The sequence below is a fragment of the Natator depressus genome, chromosome 9, assembly GCF_965152275.1.
Source record: "Natator depressus isolate rNatDep1 chromosome 9, rNatDep2.hap1, whole genome shotgun sequence".
NCBI lineage: Eukaryota > Metazoa > Chordata > Testudines > Cheloniidae > Natator > Natator depressus.
The window spans coordinates 5,803,999-5,826,424 of record NC_134242.1 but is presented as its reverse complement, the minus strand read 5'-3'; the positions used below and the strand labels follow the sequence as shown (position 1 = coordinate 5,826,424).

At 41.4% G+C, this 22,426-nt stretch overlaps 1 protein-coding gene across 6 annotated transcripts in view; it reads right to left on the bottom strand.

The window, feature by feature from the left end:
• Positions 1 to 6,307: 6,307 nt before the first annotated feature.
• Positions 6,308 to 22,426, bottom strand: part of LRCH3 (leucine rich repeats and calponin homology domain containing 3) — a 101,710-nt gene continuing 85,591 nt past the window's right edge. For all 6 annotated transcript variants that reach the window (XM_074963389.1, XM_074963391.1, XM_074963386.1 and 3 more), the window contains 2 exons: positions 20,887 to 20,964; positions 6,308 to 10,661 (listed from right to left, as the gene is read on the bottom strand). In XM_074963389.1, coding sequence (XP_074819490.1) covers positions 10,536 to 10,661; positions 20,887 to 20,964 — 204 coding nt within the window. In that variant the 3' untranslated portion in view covers positions 6,308 to 10,535. The remainder of the gene's footprint in view (positions 10,662 to 20,886; positions 20,965 to 22,426) is intronic.

Here is a 22,426-nt window from a genome sequence, read left to right as displayed (position 1 = left end):
CCAGGGCTCTGGGCCAGGCTCGACTTTGTTTTCTTGACAGGAAGGAGTTTAAGATGAAGTTTCTTGCACAGGTCTGACCTCTCCAGCTCAAGGTAACTCTAGAGCTTAGCAACCAGCTACTAAGATTTTTAACCTGCCCTGTGCTATGCACACACATTATTCCCCTGAGAGCACAGGAAGCTGGAACAAGGTGGCCCTCAAGATTTTTTGCAGCCTTAAACTAATTAGTCATCTGGGTATAATTCACACTGTTCACAGGCTTGAAAATGCAGCTGTATTAGAGGCACTCTGCACTCAGAATATTCACCACTTCTCCCCGGCACTGCGCTGGCAGCCGTCCAAGTGCTAGCGTCATCTGGGGGCGCTCGTCCTTCACCACTGTTTTGGCTAATGCGGCTCAGAGCAGGTCTAGAGAGCTTGGTGGCCGTCACTCACATCTGGTCTTGGGTGGCGCTTCCATTGTTAATGCCAGTGCTAGAGCAATGGTAGCAGAACTGCTAAAGATTCTCAGTGTAGATGGAGCCTTGTTCACAGAGTGTTTGTGTTTCCATTCTCACAGTCCTCCTGCCAGAAGTCACTATAGCCCTGCAGGAGGTAAGGAAAGAATCATGCCCTAGTGAGGGTGAAACCATGGGGAGGTAATGGAATGTCCTTGGTACAGAGCAAGACATCCTTTGGCATCTGGTGCCCAAGAGCTGCTGCTCTCAAACCCCAGAGTGCAGTGAAGTGATGACAGTCTGGCTGTTACCTTGAAAGAACTGGGGGTCGGGGGAAGGCAGAGTTCTGCTCTGTTATCCGAGAGGGCTCTCCCCGCTGTGGGTCGAGTCTTTTTAAATGAGACTGTACTGCAATCAGTGTACACAGTGGAAACAGCCACGAGCGCTATCTACACGGTGTAAAACCGCTAAGGGGGGGGGGGGGTCAGGATTTTTGAATACTCCCACACTTTGAAAGACACGGATCAGAGCATATAGATTCGGAACGAGGCTGTTTTCACTCTGAGACCATTTAAGAGCTGTATCAGGAGCATGTAGCTGTCCAAATTCATTCATATCGAAGAGTCCAGCTGTGCCAAAAGTTCTCTTAAGATCAAGCAAAATTACTTCAATTGCAAGTGGCAAAGCTGTTTGGCTTTGAATTCTGAGAGCTCAGTGGTGGCTGGAGCCTGTAGTTTATTCTGCCTTAATAGATCATGGAAGTGACTGTCCGTAGCTTTCCAAAAATTCACACACTTCAGGCAAGCTGGAGTTACAATCGTTGGCATCATTACTCTTTCAGTTAATCAGGAAGAACTCCCTTTTCAGTCACTGATCCCAAATGAGTCTTCCTTACTCCACACTGGGGTAAGAATGGGCACCACTCTTGTATGATGTTTACGTCACACGTCTGCAGCAGGCGCCTCATAGCAACCACTGCAGTTAAGTTTAATTTTATCTCCCCCTTTCCATGCGCTCAGAACATTTTGAAACATTTCATTTTGAAGCTAAAATTTTCCAGGCTTGGTATGTGCTGACAGGTGATTTTTTTTGTGAAGTTTGAGCAAAATCCCTTCAGACATTTGAGTTCTAGAAAAGTAGGGGAAATGCACTTTTCCTGTTGTAAAAAAAATCCTAGCCACACATTTAGACACAGCTACAGCACAAACAGCTGACGTTTGAAACACAGCATGGGCAGAATGTTGAGTCGGGATCAGCGCCTTCACTTGCTTTGGGGCAACAGCACATGAAAATAACGTTGAGTGAAAAATCACTTCTCATTCTAAGGACATTGTCTGTTCTGGAGCTTCACTTCTGGGTTCCGGTTCCTTAGCATGAATCCAGTGGAACTGCCCTGGCTCTTCCAAGGTTTTTGATCCTTGAGGATTACTATAGCGGGGTATACTGCAAGCCAGTGATATCACATGCCAGGTGCTAGATGTAAATTACATCCAAAGACGCCATTTGTGTGACCCAGCTGCAGTGAATTATGATGCAAACTGGAAATGAGCAGTAATGGTGGTTATGAAATTATCCAGTTATCACTTTTAGTGAAATGGTTCTGACTATGTCTCAAAAGGGAAAACATACATAAATACCAGAATCCACTCAAATTATAACATCAGTTTGTTTCTGAAATTAGGAGGAAATTTTACATGTCAGTTAAAGGAACAACAACATTGGGTTCGTGTTCATTTATGGCGGGTAAATGGGCCCTGAATGGTTTTAATCAAAAAAGCATCCATCCTCTCCCCACACTTTGCTGTTTCTTATGAAACATACCCTAGGAGACTCCATGGTAACTGGAAAACTAATAAAATTGAAGAGTGAAAATTAAGCAAATGAGAGGAGAAAGGGTCTTCAGTCAGACTGCTTAGAAGTTGGAGTTTTACCCTTGTTAGCATTTATAAATCAAAAACACTTGATTTTGTTAACAACTCAACACTCCTGCCTCTCAGCTGAGCGTAAGAGTTCACAATACACAAGGAGCTGGAAGAGGTCCACCAAAAGCATGGGAGATCAGCCTTTACATTCATATTTTTCTAACGTTTCTAATGTAAAAATGGTGGAAAAATTTAAGAAAGTTCAGACCTCCTCTATAAATTTAAAGGACATAAATCTGATCAAGCATCTCTTCCAGTTAGCCAAATGCTTAGCAGCCCCCCAGGGCGGCTGCCTACCCATTCTCCACTGTTTGGAAGGTAGAACTGGGACAGGCTGTGGCAGAGAGGGCTGAAGCACTGTCATAGGGCTGTAGGGGGAGGTTACTGTCATCCAGGTCTAACAGGAGAGGAACAGAGCTCAAGCTCCGACAGGGCTTCTTACAAATTCCTCAAAGCAGCTGCCTTCCCAGCTTCAGAGGTGATATCCTGCTGGGAAACAGACCCAGAGGAAAGTCAAATGGGCAAGTGGACAAGTTGAGGTGCCCAGAAATGTAGCCATTTTGGTGGAGTTTGGCATCGGAACCTGGAGGTGCGCGCAGCTTGGCAAAAAGCAAGCTAGTAGCACCCGAGGGCCGCCAGGTGCCACTAATACGAGTGGATGTTCTGGTGGCTGCACACTTGCATTACACACAGGCCTGGACTTTGGAAACTCCCCAGTAATTTGGAGGGGAGGAAGTTCTGGGTCTGAGGGTTAAGACTAGTGATGCGTGTTTGTGGAATGATTCCAACTAAGTTCCATATTTGGAAGATTTGCCTCAAGGTAGATTTGCGGGGACTTAACAGCGGCAGTTCCCTCACGGTGACTGTCTGATATGTCAGAGTGAATCTCCTTAGGGGAAGCTAAAGTTTCCCCCAACTGTCAAAGCCAAATGTTGCTAGGTTATAACTCCAGCAAAGAAGGTTCAAAACCAAAACGACCTCTCCAATTTCTGCTGGAAAAAATTCAGACCCTGTAATTTTAATTGGAGAGATGAAAGGAATGCTGCTGCTTTATGGCTCAAAGGACCAGCGAGCCCAGGTATCACCAATAGAGAGCAAATGGAGCAGTGTAGCTCTTTGAACTGGGGGTAAGTATATACTGCATCAGAGCAGAAAGGATATGCTGACTCAGCTAAAAGACTGTTTCGTCTCTAAGCATCAATAGCAACTAAAGGTTCTTAATTAAATACTGTAGTCAGGGGAGTTTGGAAGATATAACGAGCTTCTCCATGATCCGTAAACAAACCCATATGCTTTACAGCCATTAGGTGCCTTGTGCCAAGAAACAGCTGCAGAGTCAAGCTGTTCAAGTCCATACAATAGCTATTTAACAATTGTTGGCCTCTGCACTCTCATGTACCTATCTGCTGTGCACAGAACATGCTGCTTTCTCTGGTGACTGTCTTCCATTGACAAAGATGTTAATAAGCTTAACACCTCATTCCCACACAAACCAAAAGGCAGGAATTAAGGTTGTAGGCACATATTAGTGATTTGAATTAGGGCTGTCAAGCGACTAAAAAAAATTAATTGTGATGAATTGCACTGTTAAATAATAATATAATACCATTTATATAAATATTTTTGGATGTTTTCCACATTTTCAAATATATTGATTTCAGTTACAACACAGAATACAAAGTGTACAGTGCTCACTTTATATTTATTATATTTGCACTGTAAAAATAAAACAGAGTTTAAAAATACAACTACTGTTAGAAACCCGGGAAATGAACTGATAAGGCTGCATGTATCTCAGAAAGCAGCCAGTAATTTTGTTGCTATTAAATTATTATTACACAGGTGCCATGGAAACAGAATCCACATCAGAATCGGTGACTGGGGCAGATGACTGAGGTCAGGAAATCCCTTAATTTCTAAGTTCTTTACTGAGATGGGTATTACCCACTTTTTTCAGACGTGAAACCTGAAGCCCAGTGAAGCGGCTTAACCAACATATACAGCAAAGTAGTGGCCGAATGGCTTGGGATGGTATTAGTCATGGGACAACACGCAGTGTCATTTTTAGGCTTCTTGATCAAATTCAGCCTACTTTAGTAAGTAGCTGCAAGTTACCATACAATGACTTTCAGGCGACCTATATAAAATGACATGGAAGGTCTCCATGTAGTTTTCAGCAGACAGGTATCTACGGCACAAAACCACCACCACCACACGGCAGCCATCCAGACTGTTACAACTCAGCAGAGACCTCAAGGACTAAGGACGGAGGGTCAACTACTGTATTCTCTCAGCCCAGCAATGGCTCCCCAGGTTCAAGTGAAGAACAGGACACGGAGAGGAAGATTACACTACTGCTTACCTGCAATACTCATCTGTAGATAAAAATGGAGAACTTCACTCTTCAGGGCTGCCAATTCTGTTGCTTTACACAGCATTAAAGTTCATCAAAAAATTAAAAGGTTTTAAAAGAAATGAAGCCGAGAAGTTCTTGGTGCAAGGAGAGGAAGACTTCCTATTGCTGGGAAAAGGTTGTCAATGCTTCACCTAGAACACTCTAGAACTGGTGCATCCCTGAGTCTTTAATTTATAGCCAACTCTGCCTGTGAACTCTAAGGGACCGCTTCTCCACCACTTGTCTACATCCCCAACAATAAGATGGATGCTAGATGGACAGAAGATAAAGCACCTGCCTTGAAAGTCTTACAATCTTACATGTAAAAATGGAAGGAAATACAGTGCAACAAAGAGCTGCACGAGTGAAAGATGGAGTCCAGCATTGTTCTTAGTAGAGTCACCATTTTTGTTTGGATTTAGCAGGGGAAGATCAGGCATCCAAACCTAAAACTTCTCCTTGTGGAAGACTAGGGGGAATAGGCCTTCTGGAGGAAGTATGCTTTAAGGAGGCACACAGAGGAACAGGCCTCATAGGGCAGTCAAGAAGAGATGCCAGGTATAGAGGGCCAGAGACAGCATGGAGAATGGACTGTGGTATAGGAGGTCAAATTAGATGATCTGGTGGGTAGTCCCTTCTGGCCCTAAGCTCTATGACTGACTGACAGAGAAGATCACACAAGGGGTGATTAAGTCATGAGGATGGGGCAGAGCAGACGGAGGTCGGACCCAAGCAGTACAGGGTCTTGAAGGTGAAAACACGGAGCCTGAAAACCGATGCAAAAGTCAAGAGGGAGTTGGTCAAGGGATCTAAAGAGTGGACCTGGAGTGGGGGACACAGCTGATGTGGTAGCATTGTGGACCAACTGGAGATGGAGTGGGAGGGAGAGCAGCATGTATGAAGCAAGGTAGGAAGTTCTGTGGCTGCTAGCAACTTTTAGGCCTCTCGCTTGTTTGCTGTAAACTCTAGTTATGAGGGAGAGAGGGAGGAAAGGAGGAACAAACATTTTGTGCCATCAGAAAAACTTTCCTATTACTGAGGGGAACACTGGTGCAAACTTCACAGAATTTAAAACTAGACAGGATAAATAACATGAGAACGTAATACAGAGAGCAACTGTGCACTGGCTGTGGCTAACAGCCCACGTGACCTAAAAAGTCTTTTCCACCACTAACTTCTAAGAATGAATAGGGCAGCTGATTCTGAGGAACACTAGTTACCCTCAGGGGGAGGGGCTAGAAAGGCTGCAGAGAAACAGGTTCTGATTACATCTGCTGAAAGAAACGTACTGAGTGCAAACATACGCAGTCTCCTACTCTGGCCCGGGGGTTGTTCGTTATGCTGAAAGAACAATTTTTCCTATACCAGGCTCCCAAGACGACCAGAAAAAAATTCCGTCCTCTTAATAAATATGACAATTCAGAAAGTAAATCCACACTTGATATACAGGAATTGACAATCACTGATTCAAATATAAAAATATAAGGAGGAAGAAATATTTCAGTTCATGTAGGTTTTAAAACTTTATTTCAAATTACCCAAGTATTTGGTTTTATATTATCAGTGTGTTAGAAGTTCACACAACTAACAGCATACAGGCAATTTAAAATAAAGTACACAATATTCTGGCATATTTATACTTAACAGTCTTAGAAATTATGGAATGTATTTACAGACATACAAGTATAGGTGGGAGCTTTAAAAATCCTTTACTCTATTAATTACACGTTTACAAGGTTTTCAGAAACAAAATTAGATTGTAAAACAGAATATCTATACAAAAGATTTTTTTAAATGTTTAAATCCACCTTAGAATTCCTCTGCTTCTAAAACAAAAATGTCAAAGAACCATTTAAAGTCATAAAAGGGTAAAAAAATCACCAGTTATCACATTACTGCTAAGAGCAACAGAATAGTTCTCAGTGCTGTAAAATGTTGTCTAGAATTTAATAAACCAGCAAGGAAGGGGCTTTCCTAACAAGTTCCCCCTGTCACTAGCTCCCAAGAAGGAGAAATCAAAATCCCCTGTTTCCTGACCAGATCATTCCAGCACCATCGAGGACCATTAAGTGCCAGTGCCACTTCAATTTCTATTTCGTAATATTATCGATCCTCAATTTTCTTCAGTGCTTAACAAAGTTTGTGTAAGGAACATAAACATACTAGCAAGTGCTGAACTCTGAAATGGATTTTTCCCCAACACAAACGCCCCAAAAGGGAAAGACTACAATTGATACTAGCTTTAGCACACAAAATGAAATCCAATGTGTTTTCTTTAAAATATTTTTTAACTGGCTATAACAAAAAGTGCACATAAATATCCCCAAAAATCCCATCCCATTTCATTACAACAGAAACCAGAAGTGTTTTTTGGTATAATACATCAAGAATAAACCATATCGTGAAATTTCAGATTTGGATTTTCATCCTCAATGTCTGGTCAATGTTTAGTGTTTGCCAGCATGAAAACACAAAATTAAAGAGTCAAACTAACAGGACCACACAAGTGTGTACTTGCTAGAGGGAAATGTTTGTTTAGAACTGTAAAGGAAATAGGAGCATACACCTGACCAGGCATACAAGCATAGTTGCTGATGTAAAATTCGGCGCCACACATGTGTGTGCAACAGTGGCTGATTTTACAACACACACTGAGAAGTGGCCATTTACTGAAAGTCAGACTCAAACTCCAAATTATTAGTTTTCCAAAAATTAACATTTATGAAATGTCCGACTTCTACCAACATGAATGCTGTTACGGTCAGTTTCCATAAGTCCGGGAAGCTGGGCTGGAGCAAATAACAGACTCTCACAATTCCACATTAAGTTTAACAGATTTCTTACAGTGAATAAATCTAAATATTGCATCCTCCTTTCGATCTATTAAACAAAACCTAATACCCAGGTACAGAGAATAAAAAGTATCTAGTACTGAGAAGTCAGATTAATTTGTTACTCCCCTTTAACAATAACTTGTAGACAACCCATAAGGAAACATTTTATGGTCTATGGCAGAATTATCTATATCAGAGTTTTCCAAACTGGGGGTCAAAACCCATAGGGGGTTGCAATATTTTGAGCCATCAGGGAAGAGGGGTAAGGAGCAGCATGAGGGAGGCAGGGGCTCTGGAGGGGACATGCGTGGCATCCAGTCCTGCTCTGCCTGCTGGGCCCTCCAGCAAGAACCCATAGCATCTCCACTTGGCGTTGCTGGAAGCCTCAAGCCAGCAGGGAGGGGAGGCAGGGAAGCTGCTCATGGTCCCATCCTGGGGTGCATGGAGCTGGCTACAGAGAGGCTAGTCTCTGCTGCTGGCAGAAGAATCCAAGGGGTGTGGTGCTGAAATGAACCCCCCAGCCTGGCAGGGAGCTGCAGCACCAAGGAGGGACGGGGAGTCTGTGCTGCCACCACTGATGGGGCAGGGTGCCCAGTCCATGTGCTCTGCCTGCTCCACACTGCAATGACAACTCCCTCCCAGGTACCCTGGGGAGTGGGTGGCGGGGGAGAGTAGGGCTGGCTGTGGGGCAACCCAGGGTTGAAAAAATGTGCCCTCCTCCCAAGAAATATCTGAGGGGAGGTCATGAAAAAGTTTGGGAACCACTAGTCTATAGTGTCAGCAGTGAGATGCCAGAAATCTACATCCCCCATTCAACAAATGGCAGAGACTGCAGTAAAAAAAATTCTCCTTTCACTGCCACATAATCCTTCAAGGACCGGCTCTGTCCGTTGCAAGCCTTCACTTGGAACAAGGTACTGCGAAACACAGTCTACACCGTTTGCTGGGGGAAGGTGTACCTGTACAGAGCTGCTCTCTTCCTTTTTATGATGCACGTTACTGGCATACTCAGATCTTCCAGAAACCAAGCCACTTACACATTATGAAAATATTTTCCCTTATCAACTGTGCGACTCTAGTTTTAAACATCCTTCATGTGTTTTTCTAGACCTATGGTGTGATCAGTGGTGTCAACACCAATATGAAGCAAAATACGTCCTTATGCGAAATCGTTGGGACAACAGTTACCACAAGCTACCATGAAATAATTATTAGGCAAACAAATCAGAGTGCGAATGGAATGACAAATCCAAAGGGAAAATTCAGCTAAGCCCAGACTTCTGTGCTTAAGTGTTCCCATGACCAGGCTTATTACAGCAAAGAAAACTTTTAACTAACCTTTTTTCCATTTCTTCTGCCCACTTCATCCCTTCTGAAAACCTCTTGGTATTACTGGTTCACTAACAATACCCCAGAATGGAACACCACAAATACCAGAAGTCTCATTCACACCCTGTGCAATCCATGATAATGGCAGAGGTGTCTTCTGGGATTACCCCAGGAAATATCAAGAGGATTTCACTGTGGGAGAAAAGGATTTTTAAAACATTACTATATATAAAAAATTAAGTTACTGCAGAGCTGAATGTGACCCAGCCTCATCAGGGGGGCCAAGGCAGCACAGAAGTCTGGACTTTGTCAGTCACCTTTAAAGTAACATGCAAACCTTATTTTCAGTTTCCTGTTCACATATTTTGAATGTCCACTTTTTGGGGAAAAGGAGGTAGGCGGAAGGGACAAAAGGCAGTTTATACCACTGAATTAACTACAAGAAAACATACTTTATTAACACATTCTGTCAAACCCACCCACAGAAATTTCCTTTTGCAAAAGACTGGCACTTTGAAAGCAGAGCTAACACACAGAACCACTCTGGGAATTCAATAATCTCATTCTTTCCTACAATAATTTGTTCCTACATAACTGGAGTCTTCATTGATGTAAGGGGGTGGCTGTGTGTTGTTTTCAATTGAAAACAGAATTGGATAACAGATCTCTAATGGATGGTTTGATAGCTCATGATTATTTGCAGTGGAATGAAAATAGGTACATGATTCTTCATAGGAAAATCTTCAAACATTATTTGCAGCAATTCGAGCCATAGACCAATTTAACATTACTGTTTAGTAACCAAGTCCCCATGATGGGTAGGAGAGGGCATGAAGGGTGGTAAGATGTTTCCCACTGAAGTGGGAAAGATTCCAATACAAAGATAGATTTATAACCAACCGAAGCTTAAAGCCAGCAAATATTTTGATTTAATAACAATATTTGAACAGGGTTAGGGCTTAGTATCTCTCACTGCCATGTCTGTTCCTTAGGGAGGTAACAAGCAGTATGGGTTTCCCTGGGAAAAAACCCAACAGCACTATATAGTTATATTTTAATATTGAGGACATGCCAACCCAGAGTAAAGAATCCGTTTCAGTCTTGCTTTGAGAAACTGAGTATCATCAGCTTCAAAACACAGTCTTAACCTGTGATCTTTATATGCAATGGAAAGAGCTGGCGTTTCTTAGAAGCAGGGAAAACTCTCTCTGGGACTCATGGGGAGGACAAGCAGTCTCCATCACTGTGTCGCAATGGAAACATCCCCTTTGGAAATACATCCTAGTAGGAATCTTACAGCTTTTCAGACTGTATATATAAATCCCCTGAATCTACACAGTCAGTTTTAACAGACGCTTCTCGACAACCAGAGAAAGCAATTTTCCCCAAGAAAAAACCTCACTTTATAAAGGGGAAAAAATATTGGTAAAAAATTAAATGGAAACTGGTGTGATCTCCAAAAAAAGTGGAGAAATGAAGCAAAACATTCCTGTCAGGAATCACAGAAGCTAATTTCCTTCTTAGAGCAGAGCTCTGTGTGTTTGGATACACTGCACCAGCAGTAAAGTCTTCATGTTCTTCTGCTTAGCCAAGGGAAACCAAAAGGTCCTGGAGATCTTTACGCAGCAGACAAGTGGTGATGCTGCTGCTTTGGGGGTGCAAGCTCCAGAAGTGCGTGGACTGTCACTGCTACCTGTGTCAAACCTTTCTCTTCTAAAATATGCAGAGGCAAACATAATCGCTCCTAAATGGGACAAACACAACAAAAAGACAAAAACAAAGAAAAGGGATGAAAACCACTTAACTGAAAAGAAAAGAAAAAAAATGCAAATTAAACAAGCGGAAGGAGACTGAAATATGGAATGGTATGGACACCTAAACAAAAATATCTATGGAAGTAAATCTTTACCTATGGATAAGCCAGCTGTAAATGTAACAAAGTACAAGGTAACAAACCAGCAAACTCTTGGACAATCACTTTGTTAGTTTATTCATCAGCACTCATGAAAAATATATGTACAAATAAGGACAGTTTTCGGGGACAGGTGAGAAGAGGGAAACCGCACATTTGCCCTTACCCCACTCGAATGATATCACTTGATGAAATCAGAATTGGATTGACTCTGGGGAGTGGGGCCTTTATTTCAATCTGGTAAACATGATCACAGATCAAGAGTACAACAGGAATGGTGTTTACATTTCCGTAACACAACAGGGATGTGGGGGAGTCCTCACAACACTGTCGCGTTCAGCTACCAGATATGAATATGCAAACACACTTTTTAAAGCTTTTAACAAATACTGAGATATTAGCATGTGCTTTGGAAATATTGTGCAATAAATCTGGGAAGTATCCACATGCTTAATAGCAGTTCTTCTCAACAGCAAGAGAGATATTATCTGCACGAAAACCCTCTTAAAACAACACACCACACATTTGGTCTGATCTTTCCTACTAGACACACAGCAGAAAGCCATGCGAAAGAAGAAAACAGAAGAGCACACAAGTTGTTTTATGGCAAAATAGGGTCTTGTTTATATGCATGATTGATTGGCCTTCGAAAAGGATTAGGGCTGTCAATCACAGTTAACTCATGCGATTAACTCAAAAAAATTAATCGCGATTAATCACACTTATAACAATAGAATACCAATTGAAGTTTATTAAATATTTGTGGATGTTTTTCTACATTTTCAATATTGATTTCAATTACAACACAGAATACAAAGTGCACAGTGCTCACTTTATATAATTATTTTTGATTACAAATATATGCACTGTAAAAATTATAAACAAAAGAAATAGTGACAGGTTTCAGAGTAACAGCCGTGTTAGTCTGTATTCGCAAAAAGAAAGGAGTACTTGTGGCACCTTAGAGACTAACCAATTTATTTGAGCATAAGCTTTCGTGAGCTACAGCTCACTTCATCGGATGCATCCGATGAAGTGAGCTGTAGCTCACGAAAGCTTATGCTCAAATAAATTGGTTAGTCTCTAAGGTGCCAAAAGAAATAGTATTTTTCAATTCACCTCATACAAGTATTGTAGTGCAATCTCTTTATCGTGAAAGTGTAACTTACAAATGCAGATTTTTTTTTGGTTACATAACCGCACTCAAAAACAAAACAGTGTAAAACTTTAGACCCTACAAGTCCACTCAGTCCTACTTCTTATTCTGCCAATCTCTAAGACAAACAAGTTTGTTTATATTGACGGCTTAGTATTTACAATGTCACCAGAAAGTGAGAACAGGTGTTTGCATGGCACTTTTGTAGCCAGTATTGCAAGGTATTTACATGCTGGATATGCTAAACATTTGTATGCCCCTTCATGCTTCAACCACCATTCCAGAGGACATGCTTCCATGCTGATGATGCTTGTTAAAAAAATTAAATTTGTGACTGAACTTCTTGAGGGGAGAATTGTATGTCCCCTGCTCTGTTTTACCCACATTCTGGCATATATTTCATGTTACAGCAGTCTCGAGTGATGACCCAGCACATAGAATCATAGAATATCAGGGTTGGAAGGGACCCCAGAAGGTCATCTAGTCCAACCCCCTGCTTGAAGCAGGACCAATTCCCAGTTAAATCATCCCAGCCAGGGCTTTGTCAAGCCTGACCTTAAAAACCTCTAAGGAAGGAGATTCTACCACCTCCCTAGGTAACGCATTCCAGTGTTTCACCACCCTCTTAGTGAAAAAGTTTTTCCTAATATCCAATCTAAACCTCCCCCATTGCAACTTGAGACCATTACTCCTCGTTCTGCCATCTGCTACCATTGAGAACAGTCTAGAGCCATCCTCTTTGGAACCCCCTTTCAGGTAGTTGAAAGCAGCTATCAAATCCCCCCTCATTCTTCTCTTCTGCAGACTAAACAATCCCAGCTCCCTCAGCCTCTCTTCATAAGTCATGTGCTCTAGACCCCTAATCATTTTTGTTGCCCTTCGCTGGACTCTCTCCAATTTATCCACATCCTTCTTGTAGTGTGGGGCCCAAAACTGGACACAGTACTCCAGATGAGGCCTCACCAGTGTCGAATAGAGGGGAACGATCACGTCCCTCGATCTACTCGCTATGCCCCTACTTATACATCCCAAAATGCCATTGGCCTTCTTGGCAACAAGGGCACACTGTTGACTCATATCCAGCTTCTCGTCCACTGTCACCCCTAGGTCCTTTTCCGCAGAACTGCTGCCTAGCCATTCGGTCCCTAGTCTGTAGCTGTGCATTGGATTCTTCCATCCTAAGTGCAGGACCCTGCACTTATCCTTATTGAACCTTATCAGATTTCTTTTGGCCCAATCCTCCAATTTGTCTAGGTCCTTCTGTATCCTATCCCTCCCCTCCAGCGTATCTACCACTCCTCCCAGTTTAGTATCATCCGCAAATTTGCTGAGAGTGCAATCCACACCATCCTCCAGATCATTTATGAAGATATTGAACAAAACCGGCCCCAGGACCGACCCCTGGGGCACTCCACTTGACACCGGCTGCCAACTAGACATGGAGCCATTGATCACTACCCGTTCAGCCCGACAATCTAGCCAGCTTTCTACCCACCTTATAGTGCATTCATCCAGCCCATACTTCCTTAACTTGCTGGCAAGAATACTGTGGGAGACCGTGTCAAAAGCTTTGCTAAAGTCAAGAAACAATACATCCACTGCTTTCCCTTCATCCACAGAACCAGTAATCTCATCATAAAAGGCGATTAGATTAGTCAGGCATGACCTTCCCTTGGTGAATCCATGCTGACTGTTCCTGATCACTTTCCTCTCATGTAAGTGCTTCAGGATTGATTCTTTGAGGACCTGCTCCATGATTTTTCCAGGGACTGAGGTGAGGCTGACTGGCCTGTAGTTCCCAGGATCCTCCTTCTTCCCTTTTTTAAAGATTGGCACTACATTAGCCTTTTTCCAGTCATCCGTTTTAAGAACACTTTCACAGCAGATTTGACAAAACGCAAAGAAGGTATCAATGTGAGATTTCTAAAAATAGCTACAGCACTCGACCCAAGGTTTAAGAATCTGAAGTACTGTCCAAAATCTGAGAGGGATGAGGTGTGGAGCATGCTTTTAGAAGTCTTAAAATAGCACCACTCTGATGTGGAAACTACAGAACCCAAACCACCAAAAAAGAAAATCAACCTTCTGCTGGTGGCATCTGACTCAGATGATGAAAATGAACGTGCATCAGTCCGCACTGCTTTGGATCGTTATCGAGCAGATCCCATCATCAGCATGGAAGCATGTCCTCTGGAATGGTGGTTGAAGCATGAAGGGACATATAATCTTTAGCGCATCTGGCACGTAAATATCTTGCAACGCCAGCTAAAACAGTGCCATGCAAACACCTGTTCTCACTTTCAGGTGATGTAAACAATAAGCACGCAGCATTATCTCCTAAACATTTTAACTAACATTGTTTGTCTGAGTTATTGGCTGACCAAGAAGTAGGACTGAGTGGACTTGTAGGCTCTAAAGTTTTACATTGTTTTATTTTTGAATGCAGTTTTTTTTTTTTTACATAATTCTACATTTGTAAGTTCAACTTTCATAATAAAGAGATTGCACTACAGTACTTGTATGAGGCGAACTGGAAAATAATTTTTGTTTTTTACAAGTGCAAATATTTGTAATAAATAAATAAATGTATTCTGTGTTGTAATTGAAATTAATAAATTTGAAAATGTAGTAAACAACCAAAATTTTTTAAAATAAATGGTATTCTATTGTTGTTTAACAGTGCGATTAATCGCAATTAATTTTTTTAATCGCTTGACAGCCCTAAAAAGGATACCTGTTAAAAGTGCTGTTCTTACTGTTAAAAATAATACAATGAAGAATGACCAGGAATATTTTAAAGGCAAATATCCTCAATATAGGAATAAAAAAGGGCCGTTCTTGAGCTATCAGTTATTCATCTTTCAGACACTCTTTTTTAATACAGGTCACCTCAGAAAAGCACCCTTATTAAGTAGTAGTATTTAAAAATATCTAGTGTGGAATGAGCTTTCAAGGCATTTACGGAATTGTATTGTTGTGTGTATAATCTGAGTTTAGGGCCTGATCTTGCAACCAACTCCACAGAGGCTCTCTGCCTGTGCTCAGGCAGAATCCCACTGACCTCAGTGAGGCTTCATGCAGGGGTCCAACCAGGTAGAGTCAAATGCAGAATCAGGTCCTTGCATTTCTACTTAAAAAAAAAACCTGATACCCCATATTTGGTCACTCTATAAACCCCTGGAGAATCTTTATACATTTCTTTACATATGTACATGGCAAGCTGATTTTCTACACTGCTTGCATCTTCTGTGAAGACTTAAAAAAAAAAAATCTTAATTCTTGGCAATGTGTGAGTGATCAGAGCCTGGACTCCTCATGTGGAGAACTTGAGTGCAACCCTGAAATTCTTGAGGTAAGACAGGTACCAGACTGACACCTTTAAAGTTCCAATAAACAAGAGACTAGAAAGTAGTACAATTACCAATGAAATATCTGTGGATTTCAGCCTTTTAAAAATATATAAACACAGGGAAATGATTTGGAATGAATCCATACCACAGAGATAGACAAAAAGTCTTAAAACTGGAAGGCACCGTTATTGTAAACCCTTGCAGTTTTTAATCACAGTGTTCATTAAGAGAAGTTAATATAGGCAATTGAGTTAGTTTTAGTCCATACCAGTAAACAGTGCAAAAACAGCTCCAGTGGTCAATTTTTTAAAATAACTGTAATCCTGCCTTTTGTGGGGGAAAACAAGCACATTCTCCTCAGGCGGAATTCCCAGACTGGAATGTTCTGTGTCAAATCACAATGTGATATGAAAAGGAGGCAGGCAACTCCCATTAACCTACTCTTAGGTTCATTAGCCCAATTTTTATTATAAGGCTCAGCAGACCATGCGTATTAAAAAAACATTTTCAATGGCAATTACAGCATTTGCAGCTCAGCTATGTATGATGCAGTGCTTCAGACTTACTACTGTGTTACTACTGCTGAAACACTGGACTGCAGCAGCTAAGATGGGTTAAAGAACGGTTGACCATATTTTCTTAGGATTAAGAAGAATTCATTGAAACACATTCAGAAAAGGACATCTACACTGGGGAGACATGGTCTCTTGCACACAGCGTTGGGAGTGCCCTGAAGCTCGAAGACATTTTTGGAACTCTGACTTAATCAAGTGGGAGGGCAAAATGGGAACTCAGTCTAAACATTCAATAACTTAGCAGGAGAGATGTGCCAAATCTGGATTTAAAACTAGTCTAATGGGTCCCAGCCTTTGTGGGTAACAATCCATGTACTGCGCTAGGACTGCAGCTGAACTGATCATTACCACCACTGTGGTTGGTCTAACCTGGAACAGAGCTTGTGCGGTCCAAATGCCACTCTTGCAAATATGACACTGATTTTCAAAGGAGTCCAAGCTTCACAGTAAATAATAACTCCCTTCCCCACATGGACGCATGGCAGTGGTGCACTGGCACCCAACATGGAAGCTCTTCATCTAGTTAGGGAAGAGGCAGGTTGAGTACAAGTTACAGAAATTTGAAGGACGACTGATTGAGAAGCACCAGGCTAGGTAATACTGCCCAGAAAAAAAAGTAAATAGTGAGCTCCATGTAGCGGCTCTGCAAATAATGAAACAGAATGGATCAGTGTCTAACTACTTTTGTTGACAAACCCTGAAGGAAATGGGGCTCTAATACAGAGTTCACGTGACAGTCCCATTAAAACAATAGCAAACAACAGAAAAAGGCAGATAATTGGTTTGGTGTCAAAAGAAAAAGTTGGATGGACTTTGTCTGCTCCTTTTGACATCCGATTTATGGATCACAGTCTCCCAGAGAATGCATGAAAGCAACAGAATGCAGTGTGCAGCTGAAAAATTCTGAAAGCTACCTGAGTTTTGCAAACCAATGAAGAGTGAATATGTTATTAGAGCTTTTAGCCCACAATTCTATGATGCAAAGATTCTGATCATGAGGAGGAGGAAGAGACTTATGGAATAAGGTTGAGTTTGAGCTCACACCAATCAAGTGGCTGCTCCAGAAGTTTGCTATGAGGACCACAGTAATATCCCATGGTAGCTCATCTTCCACCAGGAACCAGATTTTTCCCAGTGTGCATGAAAAAGTTCAACTCCTCTACAAACTCCAGGCTTGATGTATTAGGCTATGTGTACACTGTGTCGCTGCAGCCGTGTCGTCGTAAGGTGCGCTGTGTGGCTGCTCTTTTTCGCTGGGAGAGAGCTCCTCCAAAGAGGGGCAGTAGCTTCATCCCACCAACGAAGTGCTGTCCACACCAGTGCTTTTCATCGTTAAAACTTTTAGTCATTTGGGGTGTGTTTTTTTACACCTCTGAGCAGCAAAAGTTTTAACGAGGTAAATGCCAGCATAGACAAAGCCTTAGTAAGGTGAAGCAGCTCAGGATTCACGGTCAGTTAGGCTTTGTCTGCACTACCACTTTTGTTGGTCGGGGGTGTGAAAAAAACCACACCTCCTGACTGACATAAGTTTCACCGGCAAAAGTGCTGGTGTGGACAGAGCTATGTCGGCAGGAGACGCTCGTTGGGGGTGGTTTAATTATGCTGGCAGAAGGGCTCTCTCCTGCCGGCAAAGAGCGGCTACACGGGAGACCTTACAGTGGCACTGCTGTAGCGGTATAGCTGTGCCGCTGTGTGCTCTGTAGTGTAGACATCGCCTTAGTCAAATGAGACGCTATTCAGAACCTAACAACACAGGAAATCCAAGACTTTAGCAAAAAGGGTTAAGGAAACAGGCTTGTAAAAAAAACTCTAGTCCTGATAAAAAGAATCATAGGCCGGGTCTCCTAAGACAGTAAGATATAACAAGGCACAGTGACATGTAAAGAAAAAACAATACTTTGCACATGTATATATCACTTTTCATCAGAGGAACTCAAAGCTCTTTATAAATGCGGGTGGTATTCCCATTTTACAACTGTGGAAACTGAGGTACAGTGGAGCTGTGATTTTCCCATGTTACACAGCCATTCAAGAGAGTTGTGACTAGAACCCAGTGCACTAAATCCTAGTCCCTTACTCTAGCCACTGGACAGTAATGCCTCCCCTTGTAAGCAGAACGCTTGCTAAACATCACACAAATACAAACTTGTAACAATGTCACAGATTGTCAGGTGGGTGTACCAAAGAGTGTTTTTACATTGTACATGTCAACTCTGACTGGTTATCAGAAAGAATGCACTGCACTTATCCAAACAGTTCTTGACAAAAACAAAGCCTTTACCAATCGCTGAAGTGATGTAGCGACTCAGCAGCACCACTGTCCTTCAGCTAGAGGAAAAAGACCCAGCGATAGAACATACAGAGTGTTAGCATTAGAGTACAGTAAAATGCCGCAAAGCCCCCAAGCTGGATGGGAAGAGAGACAAGAGTGGATTCTTCTGACTCTGTCCCCAGGGAAAGAAGAGTTTCAACTGTCCTTTTAACGCTGAGGTTTAGCTGAAGAATGTCAGAAGGGGAACAAAGATTGTCCTGTCCAAAGTGTGTGAGCAGGAAGGGAAAACAGACAGAAAAACAGAGTCAGTTGATCAACCGTGCAAGTATCCATGAAGCAGTCAGTCATCTGATATCTCAAATACATCCAACAATTTCAAGGAGTAAAATGCAACTGGTTAATTCACACAAAGGAATATGCAAGACTCCTGTTCTAAAGAACTGCCTCCTTATATGCATTTTGCGTTCAGTAGTGTGTCAATCTGTCTAGTTTAAATATATAATAAAATCTCTTCAATAAAACAGCTAACAGTTGTCATAAGTCTTAGTTCAAAACAGTTCTATTTTGGAAGTCAGAAATAAATTGGATAAGGTATTCTTAAACTACCACTGGCTGTATATGAGTCTTCACATACTTAATCCATACTTTTTAATTAGTGAAATGATTCAAAACGGCACAAACAGAGCAGATTATTTACCTGTAATTGATCTCTGAATGTAGTATTCTGCATAGATACCGAATATTTGATCACATGGCTTAAGTGTTCTAAAATTATCAACATTTCCGGACCTTTCACCTCCCTCCAACAGAGGCATCAACTGTAAGCAATGATGGATAGGTGCGAATATAGCATATCATAGTGTCCAACTGTCAGTTTCTTTTGATCCAAGACCGCTAAGTCACACAGTCTTTTGTAACTATTCCACTGGAATACTGGAATATGAGTGTGGCTCTACGCAAGATACTACCTTTAGAGAACAATAATTACAGGTAACTAGTTTGCCCTCTTAAAAGGTAAGTATTTCTACATAGGTCCATACTTGGAGACATCCTTCTAGTTCTGTAATCTCAGAATTTAAATGAAAGGAGGCACACACAGGCATTTTTTCAATAACGGTAACTAGACTGGCATTCTCATGCAGACATCCTACCTTCTCTGCTCAGGGGCAGAGGAGACATGTGGAGGGTAAGTTAAGAGTTCAGGTGGGGAGTCACTCAGCTAAGTATTCACAAAGGCCTTGTTCTTCAGGAACTCTAATTTGAAGCTCAATGCAGGAGAAATGAGAACATAATAAGATTCTAGGTAGGTCAGTCTTGTCTGCCTCTGTGCACCTGCATGCACCAAGGCAGATCTAGCATAATAGAGTCCATACCATAGACTTGCATTCAGTGCACAGACTTGAACAGTGTAGTAGATATGACCTACTATTTCACTTGTCCTCTCCCTTTAACTCCATGGAATGTGAACTCACTCTGAGTGAGACTGACCAAGTAAGTGATTCTGGTTTACTTCAGCACACCTAGTTAGTGCAGCACTGCAAAGTAACAGTGGTTCCCTCACTGCAGGGGTCCAACCTCATGCACTAATGAGTCTTAAGAGATTAATGGGCAGCTAAATAAGGTTTTTATCCTACATTTTTGATGGCTCAAAGCAATCAGCTGTAATACATCTTGGAAGTGAAGCTATCAATGACTTAATCCAGGCAAATACTGCTTTAGCAGTGACTGTCCAGGAATCACTTTTAGAAGTAGTTATGAGTCCTTGGGTCCATTTTTCCCTTTCAGAGAAGTCTTTCCAAAAGCAAACAGGATAAAAAAAACATGAAGCAAAATTGCAACATGAGTTCTAACACTTACTTTGTAATGTAAGGAAACATAGCAATTAATGCACCAGAGAGAAAAACAGCAGCAAAACAGAGCAAGTAGCTATTAAACCATCAAAGTAACCTTTGCACTGAGATCAGCTAGTGTTAGAAGTGAAGTGGGGAAAGAGGGAAAGAGAAAGAAAAGACAGTTGGACTATGATGTGCTATATTGTATATATATATTTCCATCTCTTCGCTCTTGCCCCAAGAGCGAATGTGCAGTGTTTTGGAAGGTGAAGAGGAATTCCAGAAGGTACTAGAGCTTGAGAGCAAGAACATATAACACAAGGAGTGGAGATCTATGCACAGATGACTACCCCGCAGAGAACAGACCAATATCATGGTTTCTTCTTAGACAATCAGAGTGGTCACATAAAATAACGGAGCAGTAGGCTTTGCTCTGAAGGCAGAACAGAAACCTTGGTACTTGGGGAAAAAACACTCAAAACTATATCTTTTTTTAAAATTTTTAAAGCCTCTTGGATTAACACCCAACATATGGTCTCAAGAAACCTGAATGACGTTTTTTCAAAACCAGATTCTTAATGCACCTCTTTATTCTGCTTGACAGAATCAGAGTGAATCCAACTATAATGAACTTTATCTCGATCACAGTAAGTGAAGCGTACTCTTTGCAAACCATTATTGTGACTTTATTTTGCTTCCTGAAACAATGCAAAATCAAATCAGCTCTTCATAGTTATATGTACCTTACATGTGAACCTACAGTACTAAACTTGACACATTTGCATTGTCCCCAAAGGTTTCAGAAAGATCTCTTTTGTAAAGTACTATACAATACAGTATACCTCACAATACAGGAATAGGAGGGGATTTACCTGAGGCACACCAATCTTTCTGCAAGCTTCCAGGAAATTCTCCACATTTCGTCTGCATTTTGCCATTGTTAGCTTAGGCTGCAAAGAAGCAGGAGAAGAAGGCATACAAAGTTTTTAATTGGCAGGATTTTTAAAAATAAAGCTTTTGGGTTAAACGACTAATAAATCTGCAGTCCAAAAACACATTATGATGACATAAGCTTATCTAATTCAAAACAGAGCTCAACATTTCCTTAGAAAGGCAGGCATGAAGTGAAAAGCTAACTCACGAAGTGCTGAGATGAACATTTTAATGGAAAGAGTATTTTGATCTGTGCAAAATATACACACAAAGTGTTATAAAATAGGCTGCACATTTGGTGTCTATTTTGAGTGGCTGCAATAACCTAATCTTAAAAATACATTTAGAGTAAAACATCCATCCATCCATCCATCGCTCCAGTACGGTGACCTTTGAATTTCAGAGTAATTTTATGATGTGAACCAACCTGGAGCCTATTCTGAGTTATTAAGTTATATACAGGTTTAAAACGTATTTCAGTTAAAGAGGTACAAAAAGAGCCAGATGAAACCAAAGAAAATGGAAACTGCTGCCTAAATTCCTTACAAGTGTGTTTCATGTGGTTAACAGCAGAGTTCTAAATTGTATTTATCAGATTCTTCTTGAATAATGGGCATTTTCTGGTAAACTTCAACACTTTTACACAGACCTTAACTACTGGAAAAAGAATAGACTAGACAAACAGAAACAAGACATAAGATGTCCCTTTTCTCCGTTGTGCTGGCTACCCACATTGTGGGTAACAGCAGACTGGGCAGCTTCTGTGAGGCTAATATTCCCCCCTCTAAGCAGGTGGGTGGGAAGCTGGTGGAGCTTCAGCTCCACACCCTCAATGTGCCAGACAGCACAGCTGAGCTGGTACAGAGCGGTAAATAATCTGTGCCAGGTTAAGGGTTGATGCAGATTTCCCTCTACTAGAGTAAGGAGGAAAAACAGAGAGCATATTATGGCTGAGTCACAATATAACCCCATTCCGCTCTCAGGCCACTGCAACTATATGCTGCCTCTTACTCAGGGCTTGTGGCAACGCCATGATTTAGCTCACAATGTAGACTTGGAACCATCCAATTCCACGGAGGACAGGGCACAGAGAATATCTTCATTATGAAGTGAGTTTACTGAATAGCAGCTATATACATCCATTTTTTGAGGATTCTGTAATCTGCCTAAAATGCCATCATATCTGTTTAGTCTGTTATCTAAACTATGGGGATATCTGCATGATCAAACAAGACCATAGAAGACAAGCCATAATGATACGGTACACAATGCTGTAAGTGCCAGTTCGAGTTCTAACACAAGTACTGTCTCCAAAATAAGTCAAAGCAAAACTTAACATACATTTTTCAACATTTTCCCCAGTGACTCCCTTCGGTTTTCCTTTTTTATTTATATGGTCATTCACCTTGTTTTAAAACTGTAACAAGCAAAAAATCTGCCTTTATGAGAGCAAAATGCACATTATATATTCAAAATACA